The sequence below is a fragment of the Lethenteron reissneri genome, chromosome 52 (assembly GCF_015708825.2).
Source record: "Lethenteron reissneri isolate LAM-NWPU_2019-01 chromosome 52, ASM1570882v1, whole genome shotgun sequence".
Classification (NCBI taxonomy): domain Eukaryota; kingdom Metazoa; phylum Chordata; class Hyperoartia; order Petromyzontiformes; family Petromyzontidae; genus Lethenteron; species Lethenteron reissneri.
The window spans coordinates 6,317,192-6,330,202 of NC_083830.1; the positions used below are offsets into that span (position 1 = coordinate 6,317,192).

At 55.7% G+C, this 13,011-nt stretch overlaps 1 protein-coding gene across 1 annotated transcript; it reads left to right on the forward strand.

The window, feature by feature from the left end:
* The first annotated feature begins 1,609 nt into the window (after window positions 1–1,609).
* Window positions 1,610–11,796, forward strand: CHMP1A (charged multivesicular body protein 1A). Its single transcript, XM_061573242.1, has 7 exons — window positions 1,610–1,692; window positions 3,492–3,511; window positions 4,505–4,582; window positions 6,211–6,357; window positions 6,689–6,817; window positions 8,081–8,268; window positions 9,412–11,796. Exons 1-7 carry the CDS (start codon window positions 1,686–1,688, stop codon window positions 9,431–9,433), a joined length of 591 nt encoding a protein of 196 aa, XP_061429226.1. The 5' UTR covers window positions 1,610–1,685; the 3' UTR covers window positions 9,434–11,796.
* Window positions 11,797–13,011: the final 1,215 nt, after the last annotated feature.

Here is a 13,011-nt window from a genome sequence, read left to right on the forward strand (position 1 = left end):
TTGCGAACGACGTCACACGGGGGATCTGCATGACCCGTTCACTGCGCGGTCAACGCGCGCCTTCCCGCGTAAGCGGACGGCGCAATGTCGATCTACGGTTCACGACGCCCCGTACTATTTGCTAGGGGCGGCCTGCCGGATCCGAACCGCGAGTTTCTGCAGCAGGCGGCGAAACCGCGCGGCCGTGTGGTCATTGTCAGTGGGAGACAATAAGCGCTACCTGGTGTGGGGGGGGGGGGGCCGTTGGTCATCAAGAGATATATAACTTGTGGTGGGGGTGTATAACATTCGCCCCCGACCCACCGACATTCACGATTCGTTGAACTGTTGTGAATCAGGCTCCGCGACATCCATTAAACATTTTTTTTACATTTGGTGTGAATGTGTGACGAGGGGGGGGGGGGTTGGAAAATGTGACGCTACATCAAAATGCGCAACTTTAAATAAATATAGAATTGTTATAGCCACACTAATTTTGATAACAACACTCCTACATCAGAGTGCAGCGCCACATTAAATATGCACTTCAATGACAATAGTTTAAAGCGATTTGAAGCATCTTTTATTTTCAAAATGGGGGGGGGGGGGGGGGGGGGCAGAGCTTTGTGACGTCATGTTTGAGGGGGGGGGTCTGACTTTTCGTGACGCCGTGTGACGAGGGGGGGGGGGTCAAAAATCGTACAAAATCGCGTGACGTCATTTATGGACGGCCCCTTAGTAGTGTCACACCCACGAGGTGCGAAGTTGTGACTCTCGACTGAGTTGTTGCGTTTCACTCTTGTTTCGCCGGCGTTCCTCCTGGAACTGGGCGAATGAAATTCCGAGAATGTTGACGGAAGGGGGCTGGGGGGGGGGGATCGGTACATCGTGGAGGTCTCTGTTGACGACGGGGGTAGGTTGTCTTCAGGCAAGAATACGCCTCAACCCCCCGTGTGTGCGCTGCACGTCTTGCCAACGACAGGCAGCGTAACCATCACCAAGCCGTGCTCAATCCACTGCCCCCAAGCCGCCGTGCCCCGCGAGGCAGCAAGTTCATTTATTTATTAGGTATAGGCCCTGTGAGCCATTCGGCTCTTGAATCGGGTGCAACCGCAACCAACAAAAACATTAAGCAAAAAAAAACATCTTAAAGTGAATATGTGACTTGAGTGCAAACATAAAATCCAAGAAAAAAAAATATTGCAGAAAAAAACACCGTACACCAACGCAGTGGGATGCAAGTCAAACAACCAACAACAACCACAAGAACAACGATCCACCCGCGCGCCAACGGGGGCTCATCGCATCGCTCCGTCGCCACGGCTGGCGGCCTCTAGAAGGCGGCGGATAATCCTCAACGAGGAGGAGAGGAGGTGGTGGTGACGGTAGCCAAGACACGCACCCCCCCCCAAGTCAGCTGAGCGAGGAGTCATCACGAGCACGTGCTCGGCGCGTGACGTCATCGAGTGAGAGGGCGTGGCTGTTATGACGTCGTCGACGGGAAGCAGTGACGTCACCGGGGGCGGGGCGTTGCGCAACCACGGTTGGTGACTTGAGCGCGTGACGCGCGACGTCATCGAGTGAGAGGGCGTGGCTGTTATGACGTCGTCGACGGGGAGCAGTGACGTCATCGGCGGCGGGGCGTTGCGTAACCGCGGTTGGTGACGTCACCAAGAAGGAAGAGACGGAGACCCCCCCGACTCGCCATGGACGGTAAGGGACGCTGTTGGCGGTGTTTGTTGCGGTGTTTGTTGTGGGCTGTTGTGTGAGAGTGACTGACAACTACGGCAAGGGGTGCGTGTGTGGTGGTGGTGGTGGGTGCGTGGTTCGCGTGCGTAAGTCAGTTGCGCTGAGCCGGAGATGTTGTGGAAGAGGAGGCCGAGTGCGGCCTAGTGAGAAGCCTGCGGGTTTTCCTGGCTGGTTGGCCCGCGATGGAGCGCCTCTTTGGCGGCGGGGGCGTGTGGGCGTCCCTCCCCCCCCCCACCGTTATACACTTCCATACGACGATAAGAAACTTCGCTAAGCTATCATTTGTTGCCTGGTCGCTTCTGAAACATAAGTTTATACCTTCAGTGGACTTTACCCGGTAAGATGACAAACAAAATTGTGTATTCATAATCAACATTTTTGGGTTTAGATCGCGTTATTTATAAATGTGTCGTAACCCTCCACCACCCGACACGGCCAATCAGTAAAAAAGTGTCACGTTGACAAAAGACAAATAGTTCACTGCTTTAGCCCACCGGTGTGTTGAAGCGTGAAACCACAACATTTACAATTTGAGTAGTACGACGTTTCGCTGGTAATTGCATCCAGCATCATCGGGCAATTCGCCAGAATTGCGATCTAAACCCAAAAACGTTGATTATTAATAATATTGGTCGCGAAAGCCTACGTGTTAAAATTGTGTGTATATTTGTTCGTGTGATTCGTTTACCTCACCTATTATTTCACGCCCCCCCCCCCCCCATCGTGTTTCTGTGTTGTTTGTTGTCACGTTCTGCCCTGCCCCTGCTGGACATCTGTGAACAAAAGAGCTTTGTAGCACATCGGATTCCTCCTGTGGTATACAATGATCTTATTATCAGTCCCGTGTAGTCTCATCCCTCCCCTCTCCCCCCATACCCCCCCCCCCCCCTCTCATCGATCAGAATAATTTTTATTTTTCCTGGAGGAGGGAATCCGATAAGCTGTGAAGCTCTTTATCGCAGATGTCCAGTCGGTCACATGACAGATCTTCCCTCTCATCTCCCTTTGTATGTCCCATGTTTTCTCTCCCCCCTCTCTCCTGTATCGCTTCCCTATCTCTCCTCACGCCCCCCTCTCAGCTATACCCCCCCCCCACCCCTTCTGACTCGCCTCTACTACAAATCGCCTCCCCTGTTACCTGTCCTGTTACCTGTCCTGTTACATCTTCTGTTACCTCCCCTGTTACCTCCCCTGTTACCTCTTCTGTTACCCCTTCTGTTACCCCTTCTGTTACCTCCCCTGTTACCTCCCCTGTTACCTCTTCTGTTACCTCTTCTGTTACCTCTTCTCTTACATGTCCTGTTACCTCTTATGTTACCTCTTATGTTACCTCTTATGTTACCTCTTCTGTTACCTCCCCTGTTACCTCTTCTGTTACCTGTCCTGTTACCTCTCCTGATACCTCTTCTGTTACCTGTCCTGTTACATCTTCTGTTACCTGTCCTGTTACCTCCCCTGTTACCTCTTCTGTTACCTCTTCTGTAACCTCCCCTGTTACCTCTCGTTCCCCTCGGCACTTTCCCTGTCTCCCCACGAAACACGGAATGCCGGAGACCGCTCCAGCGTGTGCTTGTGTCGATCAATTGCCGGTGTCGTCACTTAACGTCACGTAGCCGGCGGGCATGCGTCGCGATATTGCGTCGAGTTAGTTTTTTTTACACACACATCACGTGGAGAATTGTGTACATGGTTCAGAATCGGAATCTTTATTGCGTTATGTTGTTGACTCGCGCGCGTGTGTGTGTGTCTCTCTCTTTTCGCAGACACTTTGTTCCAGTTGAAGGTAAAAAGCGCTCCTCACCTGCGATTCACGGCACAAACAGACGACGACTTTAACGTGTCAACAGAGTTGTGACGATGCCCAATTGTTGACGGGGCGACTTGCGTTTCTCGAAGATTATTTATCCCGTCGCAGGCTGGTTTTGATCCGATCACAACGCCTTTTGGTTTCAGTTGATGATGCATTAAAGGGTCGCCGATGTTTTAGTTTGTTTGTGTTCAGGTGTTTGGAGTTGGAGGTAAGGTGTGTGTGGTTTTAAGGTGTGTGTGGTGCTCAGGTGTTAACGGGAATTGAACCCGGGTCGCCAGGTTCGTAGTGCAGCGCGCTAACCGCTACACTACTGCTCCCCGCTAGGGTATACACAGTTAATTTATTATTTTATCTTTAGACGTGACTTAACCGAAAGAACCAAATAATCATTTACTGCAGTCACGAAAGTTCTAAAATTAAGATTATACACAGTTAGCACAGTAGGGGGCACAAGTGGTGCATCAGCCGGTCATTTCACTAAGGCAACGCATGGCACCTGCTGGGTCTGTCCCGTGACCGCCTGCCAACGGGCGTTTGACACTTCACGTGGCCTTAACGTGCACATAGCCTGGCACAAGTGACGTCACCGCCACTTAGTAGCGAATGGCGGTTGTTGTATATACGATTGGAGGGTGGTGGTGCAGTTTTTTGTGCGCTACGCTACAAACCTGGCGACCCAAGTTCGATTCCCGCTCACGACAATCAATGACAGTGGCGAATATTTAAACCGGTCCTGGGCCTCCCCTAGGTCGATTCGGCCTCAAATGAGAACCTGATGCGGTGTAGTAAACATCGCCACTAGGGAGACCACCCACTTGTACCGGCCTTCATAGGTGCTCGCTAACAGCACTTACCCCAGCAGGGTCTTTGTAGCGTGTTTACCCTGTGTGTGTGTGCCCTGTGTGTGTGTACCCGGCGTACACACGGCTACTGCTGTGGTGGTCAACGTTGCTGCTCCGCTCTCAGTTCACAGCGAAGCAGCTGGAGAAGCTCTCCAAGAAGGCGGAGAAGGACGCCAAGACAGAGCAGGCCAAAGTCAAGAAGGTAAAGCGCCGCCCGCATACCCACGTGTGCCACTTGAACTATTTTTTTTATTTTTTACCAGGGAAGGCGCACTCAACTGTCACTTTTTCCCAGGACTGCCACTCGAATCGCTCTGAATGCACCCAGTGGATGGGTGACCATCACCACCGGGGCTTGCGGGAGGTAGCGCTCAGTGGGCAGAGCGTTCTGCCACCTTGGCGCAACGAGACGGGCATTGGCTCTTATCGAAACTCAACTCTTACACTTATTTTATTTTACCGGGTGAGGCGCACTAAACTGCGTAGCTCTTTTCAGAAGCGATATGGCTCTCTGTGCGAGTCTGTGTGTCTCTGTGTGAGCCTGTGGGTCTCTGTGGGTCTCTGTGTGAGCCTGTGGGTCTCTGTGGGTCTCTGTGTGACCCTCTATGTGAGTCTGTGTGTCTCTGTGTGAGTCTGTGGCTCTCTGTGCGAGTCTGTGGCTCTCTGTGCGAGTCTGTGGGTCTCTGTGAGCTTGTGGGTCTCTGTCTGAGCCTATGGGACTCTATCTAAGAGCAGATGGTGGGTGACTGTCAGGGCTGATCTTGGAGGTCGCTGTGTGTCTCCACCGCTCAGCAGCTGCAGGAACTGACGGAGGGTATAAAGCATTGGCGAGGTGTGGTGGTGGTGGTGGTGGTGGTGACGGCATCACCTACTTTGGGCACAATTACATGTTGATGTTGAGTGACTGGTAGTAAACTTTGCCCACTTCTTATTGACCTTTGCGTCACATCAGCGACACGGGCTGGCTGTTACGTCTTATCCACACCGTATTTAACCCCCACACTCCCATCGTCTCTTTCCCCAAGCGCTTACAATAAAATAGCCTTACTCCGTTCCAGATGAACGTCTTAACCCTCACCTCGTGCAACTTTGCCCCCACTAACTTAGCGCAGTGGGTTTCCGCGGCCAGTGTTACGATTCGTTATTTATTCTTGGGTTTGACCTAGTTTTTTTTTAATTGTCACGCGTACAAACGTCGAAACAAAAGCGCCGGTTATCATTTGTCGGCGCTCTGCGAGTTGAGGAGCAATTCTCCACAGCCGAATCTAGTGCCGTCGGTCACTGCGGCTGCGTGACATCGTGCGAGTTTGGGGGCTCATACACTCGGCAACTGCGTGAACCAAAAATGAACCGAAAACTCCTCTCATGCCCCCCCCCATCCCCACCCCTTCATCCCTCCACCTCCCCTATGCACTTCCCCTCCCCCCACTTCCCCTCCCGCCACCTCCCCTCCCTCCACCTCCCCTCCCTCCACCTCCCCTCCCTCCCACCTCCCCTCCCCCCACCTACCTCCCCTCCCTCCCCCCACCTCCCTCCCCTCCCTCCCCTCCCTCCCCCTCCCCTCCCTCCCCTCCCTCCCACCTCCCCTCCCTTCACCTCCCTCCCCTCCCTTCACCTCCCTCCCCCTCCCCTCCCTCCCCTCCCTCCCCTCCCTCCCCCTCCCTCCCCTCCCTCCCACCTCCCCTCCCCCTCCCCTCCCTCCACCTCCCTCCCCCTCCCTCCCCCTCCCTCCCCTCCCTCCCCTCCCTCCCTCCTCCCCTCCCTCCACCTCCCACCACCTCCCCCCACCTCCCCTCCCTCCACCTCCCTCCACCTCCCGCCGCCCACCAGGCGCTGCAGCAGAAGAATGTGGAGGGCGCGCGGATTTACGCGGAGAACTCGATCCGCAAGAAGAACGAGGGGCTCAACTGGCTCCGCATGGCGTCCCGCGTCGACGCCGTCGCATCCAAAGTGCAGAGCGCGGTCACCATGAAGGCGGTGAGGACCGCCGGTGGAATAACCCAATTGCACCGCACCGGTGGAATGATCCACAGCACCGCGCACCGCAGCACCGCACCGGGACAAGGCGACATGAGGGCACCGCAACACGCGCACTATTTCTCTGGCATCTCCAGCTTCCTCCCAAATGAGTTCCCGGTGCGGTGTGTCATCTACGTCAGAACTGGGGAGATAAATGCGGCTGGGCGAGGTGCTCGCCACACCACCACCCCCTGGTGCGCCGTGCTGATCTTGGGTGTCGCTCGCTCACGGCACTTGCCACAGCAGTCTTGACGAGGCTATACGGGGGCATCTCTGTCTTTTCGATCAGGTGACCAAGAACATGGGTCAGGTGACCAAGTCGCTGGACAAGGCCCTCAAGTCGATGGACCTGCAGAAGGTGTCGGCCGTCATGGACAAGTTTGAGCACCAGGTGCAGAACCTGGACGTCCACACCTCGGTGAGTTCCGCGTCATCGCTCGCACGACCTGCCCCCTCTCCCCCTGACCAACACTTGCACACTGCTGGGGAGACAAAGACGGCCTGGCGCGGTGCTGGCCAAACGGCAATCCCCGCGTGTGCCGTGCCGGCCTTGATAGGTGCTCGCTAACAGAGCTTCGGCCCGTCTGGTGCGCATGGTTACCCGGAGGATCTGTGTGCGTGCGTGAATGTGTGTGTGTACGTGTGTGTGTGTGTAAGTGTGTACGTGTGTGTGTGTGTGTGTACGTGTGTGTGTGTGTACATGTGTGTACGTGTGTGTGTGTGTACATGTGTGTACGTGTGTGTGTGTACATGTGTGTGTGTACGTGTGTGTGTGTACATGTGTGTGGGGAGCGGTAGCGTAGCAGTTAGCACGCTGCGCTACGAGCCTGGCGGACCCAGGTTCGATTCCTGTTCACGGTCAACACCGGTGACGATTATCTGAACCAGTCCTGGGCCTCCCCTAGGTCGACTCAGCCTCAAATGAGTACCTGGTGCGGTGTGTAAACTTCTCCGCAAGGGAGACAAAGGTGGCCGGGCGTGGTGCTGGCCACCCCACCCCCTCGTGTGCCTTACCGGCCTTCATACGTTTTCGCCAACACAGGGGATCTTCACGTGTGCATGCGTGCGTTGCACAGGAGATCATCTTCTTGGTTCTTTCGATAAAGTCACGTAGAAGGGAAGTAATAATAAAATAATAAAAATAAAACATAATAAAATAATTCTCACGACGTTTCGGCCACAACGCAAGCAGCCGTCCTCAGGTGAAGACCAGGTCTGTCGGGGAGACAGCGCCTGAAAAAATTTGCACAGGAGATCTTAACGTGTGTGTGTCACACGGGATATTAACGTGTGTGCGCAGGTGCGTGCGTTACACAGGTGGTCTTGACACGTGTGTGTGCGTGCGTGCGTTACACAGGTGGTCTTGACACGTGTGTGTGCGTGCGTGCGTTACACAGGTGGTCTTGACATGTGTGTGTGAGTGCGTGCGTTACACAGGTGGTCTTGACACGTGTGTGCACGTGCGTGCGTTACACAGGTGGTCTTGACACGTGTGTGCACGTGCGTGCGTTACACAGGTGGTCTTGACACGTGTGTGCGCGTGCGTGCGTTACACAGGTGGTCTTGACACGTGTGTGCGCGTGCGTGCGTTACACAGGTGGTCTTGACACGTGTGTGCGCGTGCGTGCGTTACACAGGTGGTCTTGACACGCGCGTGCGTGTGCGTGCGTGTGTCGCCTAGGTGATGGAGGACAGCATGAGCTCGGCGACGACGCTCACGACGCCCCAGGACCAGGTGGAGAGCCTCATCCACCAGATCGCCGAGGAGAACGGCCTGGAGGTCATGGATCAGCTGGAGCAGCTGCCGGCCGGGGCCTCCACCGTGGGCGAGGCCAGCGCCCGCGGCCAGGAGGACCAGCTGTCCCGCAGGTGGCACGCCGCCACCACCACGGCACACGGGGACGACGCATGGGGACGACACGGGGGGGACACGGCACACGGGGACGACACGGGGACGACATGCGGGGACGACACGGCACACGGGGACGACACGGGGACGACACGGCACACGGGGACGACACGGCACACGGGGACGACACACGGGGACGACACGGCACACGGGGACGACACGGGGACGACACGGCACACGGGGACGACACGGGGACGACACAGCACACGGGGACGACACGGCACACGGGGACGACACGGCACACGGGGACGACACACGGGGACGACACGTGGACGATACGGCACACGGGGACGACACACGGGGACGACACACGGGGACGACACACGGGGACGACACGGGGACACAGGGACACGTGGACACTGCAAACCGCTACGACAATTACAGAAGCACCATTGGAACCTAATTTGCCAGTAAAAAATATAATTGTTTTTTTACCCTTTTATCTGGCAACAAAACTGACACCTTTTTTACAAGGAGTCATGTTTGCATAGACCACAATACCTGCAGTCATAATGCAAACAAAAACACAACTATGATAATATATGCACTGTCCTTGAAGTTGATTGGTCCACACCCGAGACAGCTTTCCTTAGAGCCTAGTCTCACATGGGTTGGACCATCTGGACCAATCAACTTCAAGGACAGTGCATACATTATCAGAGTTATGTTTTTTGTTTGCATTATGACTGCAGGTATTGTGGTCTATGCAAACAAAGGTGTCAGTTTTGTTGCCAGATAGAAGGATAAAAAAACAATTATCAATTTTATTATGTTTTTCATTTTTATTATTTTATTACTTCCCTTCTACGTAAACTTTACCGAAAGAACCAAGATAGAGAACACGCAAAAAGCAGTTCTAAAAAGCATTTTAAGCCGAAATTACGACACCCGAGGTCGAGATTACAATCAATTTCGACGTACGCGATTGCAACCGCAGCTCCCACTGGTACACGCCGCCACGTTACCCGTTGGCACGACCCCGCCACGGCACGCTGTGACACGTTGCGATGTCGGCACGCAGCGGTGCCTTGGCAGTGAAAGCGGGCCGGTGTAACTTTCGGTTCTGTGTTCCTTTCACCCTCCCCCCCCACTCTCTGACGCAGGCTGGCCGCTCTGAGGCAGTGAACGCGGCCGGGAGAAGAGCTGCCTGCAATGGTTGAGATAATTCACGTTTGTATATACAGTATATATATGTGTACACGCAGATAGACTCTTACGTACACACACACAGTCTTACACACACACGCACGCACACCTGCAAAACACTCACGTGCAGTGCGCTAACCACTGCGCCACCACCCGGCACACACAGAAAGACAAAGATCCTCTGTTCTCACAAACGCGTAGATCTCCCGTGTGGCCAACGCAGGCTGTTGGGGCAAATGCTGTTAAGCGAGCACCTATGAAGGCCGGCACGGCACGGCACGGCACACGCCCGTCCGGCTTTGTCTCCCCCGTGGCGATGGTTTTACACACCGCACCAGGTAGTCATTTGAGGCCGAGTCGACCTAGGGGAGGCCCAGGACCGGTCGCAGACAATTGTCGCCGGTGTTGTGCCGTGAGCGCTCCCCACACAACACTTGACATTGCGCCTGCCTCGATGCGCGTGCCTGTACACGCTGGCACGCACTTGGAGCCACACACCACACCTCCCATGCACCGATCTAAACTTAGCCGCTGGTTGCGGTGATGAGTAATCTGCCCGCGCTGTTTGTTTTTTTCGTTGCGTTTCTCGGGTTTCCTCCGTGCGGCTTTCTTTTTTCCTTCCCTCCCTCCGTGGGTTTTTTATTTTAATCGGCGTCAGCGGCGCCAGCGGTGGCAGCGTCCGAAACAAAAGCCAACGGCTGGTACAGTGCGTCCTCCAAATAACGTCGCCGGCAGATAATTTTGGGGACCCCCCCCACCACAAAAAAATCGATAGCCTGAGAATAAAAGGGAATAAATAATAATCGCGCAGAGCAGACTGTTGTGACTGCCGTGGACGCCCGGTTCAGCGCTGTCACAGCCGCGGTGGCGTTGAAATAGCGCGTTCCAGAGTTGGCTTTGCGTGGTCGTCGGTCGAAGGGGAGCCGCGTGAAAGAATGGGGGATACATTTGGGCTCCGTTGAAACAAGGGGATTTGTGAACGAAGCTGATATACCGGGGCGGGGCGGGGGGCTGGGGTGGTAGGTGGGCACGGGGAGGCACCCCCATCGCTGGGTTTGGATGCTATTTTGAGGACGCGCTATTTTGGATTTCGTACCCAGCACTTTGTGTGAGAGCGAGAGTCGTGTGCGAGTGTGACGGTAAGAGAGTAGTGTGTGAGGGTAGTGTGAGGGATGTGTGTGAGTGTGAGTGAGAGTGTGTGAGTGTGTGAGTGTGTGAGTGTGTGAGTGTGAGTGTGTGAGTGTGAGAGTAGTGTGTGAGTGTGTAAGAGTGTGAGAGTGTGTGAGTGTCAGAGTGTGTGAGTGTCAGAGTGTGTGAGAGTAGTGTGAGAGTGAGTGAGAGTGTGTGAGAGTGTGAGTGTGAGAGTTGTAGTGTGTGAGTGTGAGAGTGTGAGTGTAGAGTGTAGTGTGAGTGTAGTGTGAGTGTAGTGTGTGTGTGTGAGTGTGTGTGTGTGAGTGTGAGAGTGTGAGTGTAGAGTGAGTGAGTGTAGTGTGAGTGTAGTGTGAGTGTAGTGTGTGTGTGAGAGAGTGAGAGTGTGAGTGAGAGTGTGAGTGAGTGTAGTGTGTGTGTGAGCGAGAGTGAGAGTGTGTGAGAGTGTGTGTGTGAGTGTGAGTGAGTGTGTGAGTGAGTGCGCTAATCCTACCTTCTACGCGCTGCGGGAGCCGTTGGCACAGCAAGCCCCCGCGGCGTCTCAGCCCCTCCCAGTGCTCGTACTCGTCGTACGATCGCCCTTTGTCCACTGGCACATCCGAACCGAGCCAGGGGGTGGGACAAGCTCGCGGTGCTGGTGGGTGCCGTGTTTGCCCCCCCCACACCCCCCCTGTTTTGCCGGACCTCGCCAAAGACGTCTGAATCTGGCTCGGGGGGGGGGGGGGGGCAAGCAGGGCCGGGGAAGGAGCTGGCGGTGAGTTGATGTCGCGCGTGTCGCCGTGTCGCGACTCGCACGGCGTCTCGACTTGTCCATTCTTGACGTTGGCGTGCCACTGACTTAGCCCCCCCCCCCCCTCCGGCACAGCCGGGTTGTACCGGTGGAGGAGAGAGGGTATTGACATCGACGCCAAATTCGCCACCGGATATTTTCCGTGTCAACGCGAGTCCGGAGTCGATGGGCCGTGACTTGCAGCGGCCGTCAGGCGACGTTCTTGACGCCGATGACCCGGAGAGACACCCGGCCGAGGTTGAGCGGCGCTGGTTACAGCGACACGTGGGGTCGCCTCCTCCTCACTCTGGAGATCCCTACCCCCCCCCCCCAACAAGATCCCCTCCCCCCCCACACATCCCCCCACCAAGATCCCCACCACCACCTTACCACCCCCGCACCCCCATCAACATCCCACCCCCCCCCCCCCCCACCTAGATCCACCCCCATCTCCAACAAGGCCCCCCCCCACTTCCCCCACCCAGATCCCCCCCCACCTCCCCCACCTAGATCCCCCCCCCACCATCCCCATCAACATCCCACCCCCCCCCACCAAGATCCCCCCCCCCCACCTCCCCCACCAAGAACCCCCCCCCCCCCCACCTTCCACCACCTCGATCCCACTGTGAGAATGCAATGACCACACCAGGCGCTTGCTATGCCAGCTGTAGCTGCTGCTGCAGCTGCTGCTGCTGTAGCTGCTGTAGCTGCAGCTGCTGCTGCAGCTGCTGCTGTAGTTGCTGCTGTAGCTGCTGCTGTAGCTGCTGTAGCTGCTGCTGTAGCTGCTGCTGTAGTTGCTGCTGCTGTTGCTGCTGCAGCTGCTGTTGTAGCTGCTGCTGTAGCTGCTGCTGTGTGGGGGGTTACCTCCAGAGATTGTCTGCTTTGCTCCCACGTGAGGCCGAACACTACATGAACGATATTTGGGCAAATGTGTATTAGGCGACTCTGCAAAGTTTTTGTTGGTGTGGGGGGGGCGGGGTATCATTCTAATTCGGCATGTGTGTGCTCGCGATAAACTGCACGTGGGTTGTGTGAGAGATGTCATTAGTGGTGTGGAGGTGGGGGTTTGGGGGGGGGAAGCGTTGCGGTTGCTGACTTCTAAATTATAAATACTTCTAGTCCGTGTGCCTTGTGTACGTTCGCATCCTTCCGATTTAACGCGCCGTAAAAATTGTTTGCGTCGAATAAACATTGCCCGGTTTGGACGCCCGTGTGTGCGTGCCTGCCTCTGCGTGTGTCTAAGTGGGGAGCGGTGGTGTAGCGGTTAGCGCTACGAACCTGGCTGACCCGGGTTCGATTCCCGCTCACGGCCAACACCGGTGACGATTATCTGAACCGGTCCTGGGCCTCCTCTAGGTCGACTCAGCCTCAAACTGAGTACCTGGTGCGGGGTGTAAACATCGCCACTGGAGAGACAAAGGCGGTCGGGCGTGGTGCTGGCCACCCACCCCCTCGTGTGCCGTGCCGGCCTTCATAGGTGCTCGCTAACAGCACTTGCCCCAGCAGTCTGTCAAGGCTACACGGGGGATCTTTGTGAAGGAGAGGAATTGGGCTGAGTGGAAGTGTCATGGTTAACGCGCAGCACCACGAAACCAGACCGACCCGCGTTCCATTACCGCTCGCGACCAATCCGCAGCGA

Excerpts from the sequence above, each read along its gene's own strand:
- CHMP1A (XM_061573242.1), top strand. Across the intron at positions 6,358-6,688 it reads GCGCGGTCACCATGAAGGCG|GTGACCAAGAACATGGGTCA; the intron begins GTGAGGACCGCC and ends CTTTTCGATCAG. Across the intron at positions 8,269-9,411 it reads GAGGACCAGCTGTCCCGCAG|GCTGGCCGCTCTGAGGCAGT; the intron begins GTGGCACGCCGC and ends TCTCTGACGCAG.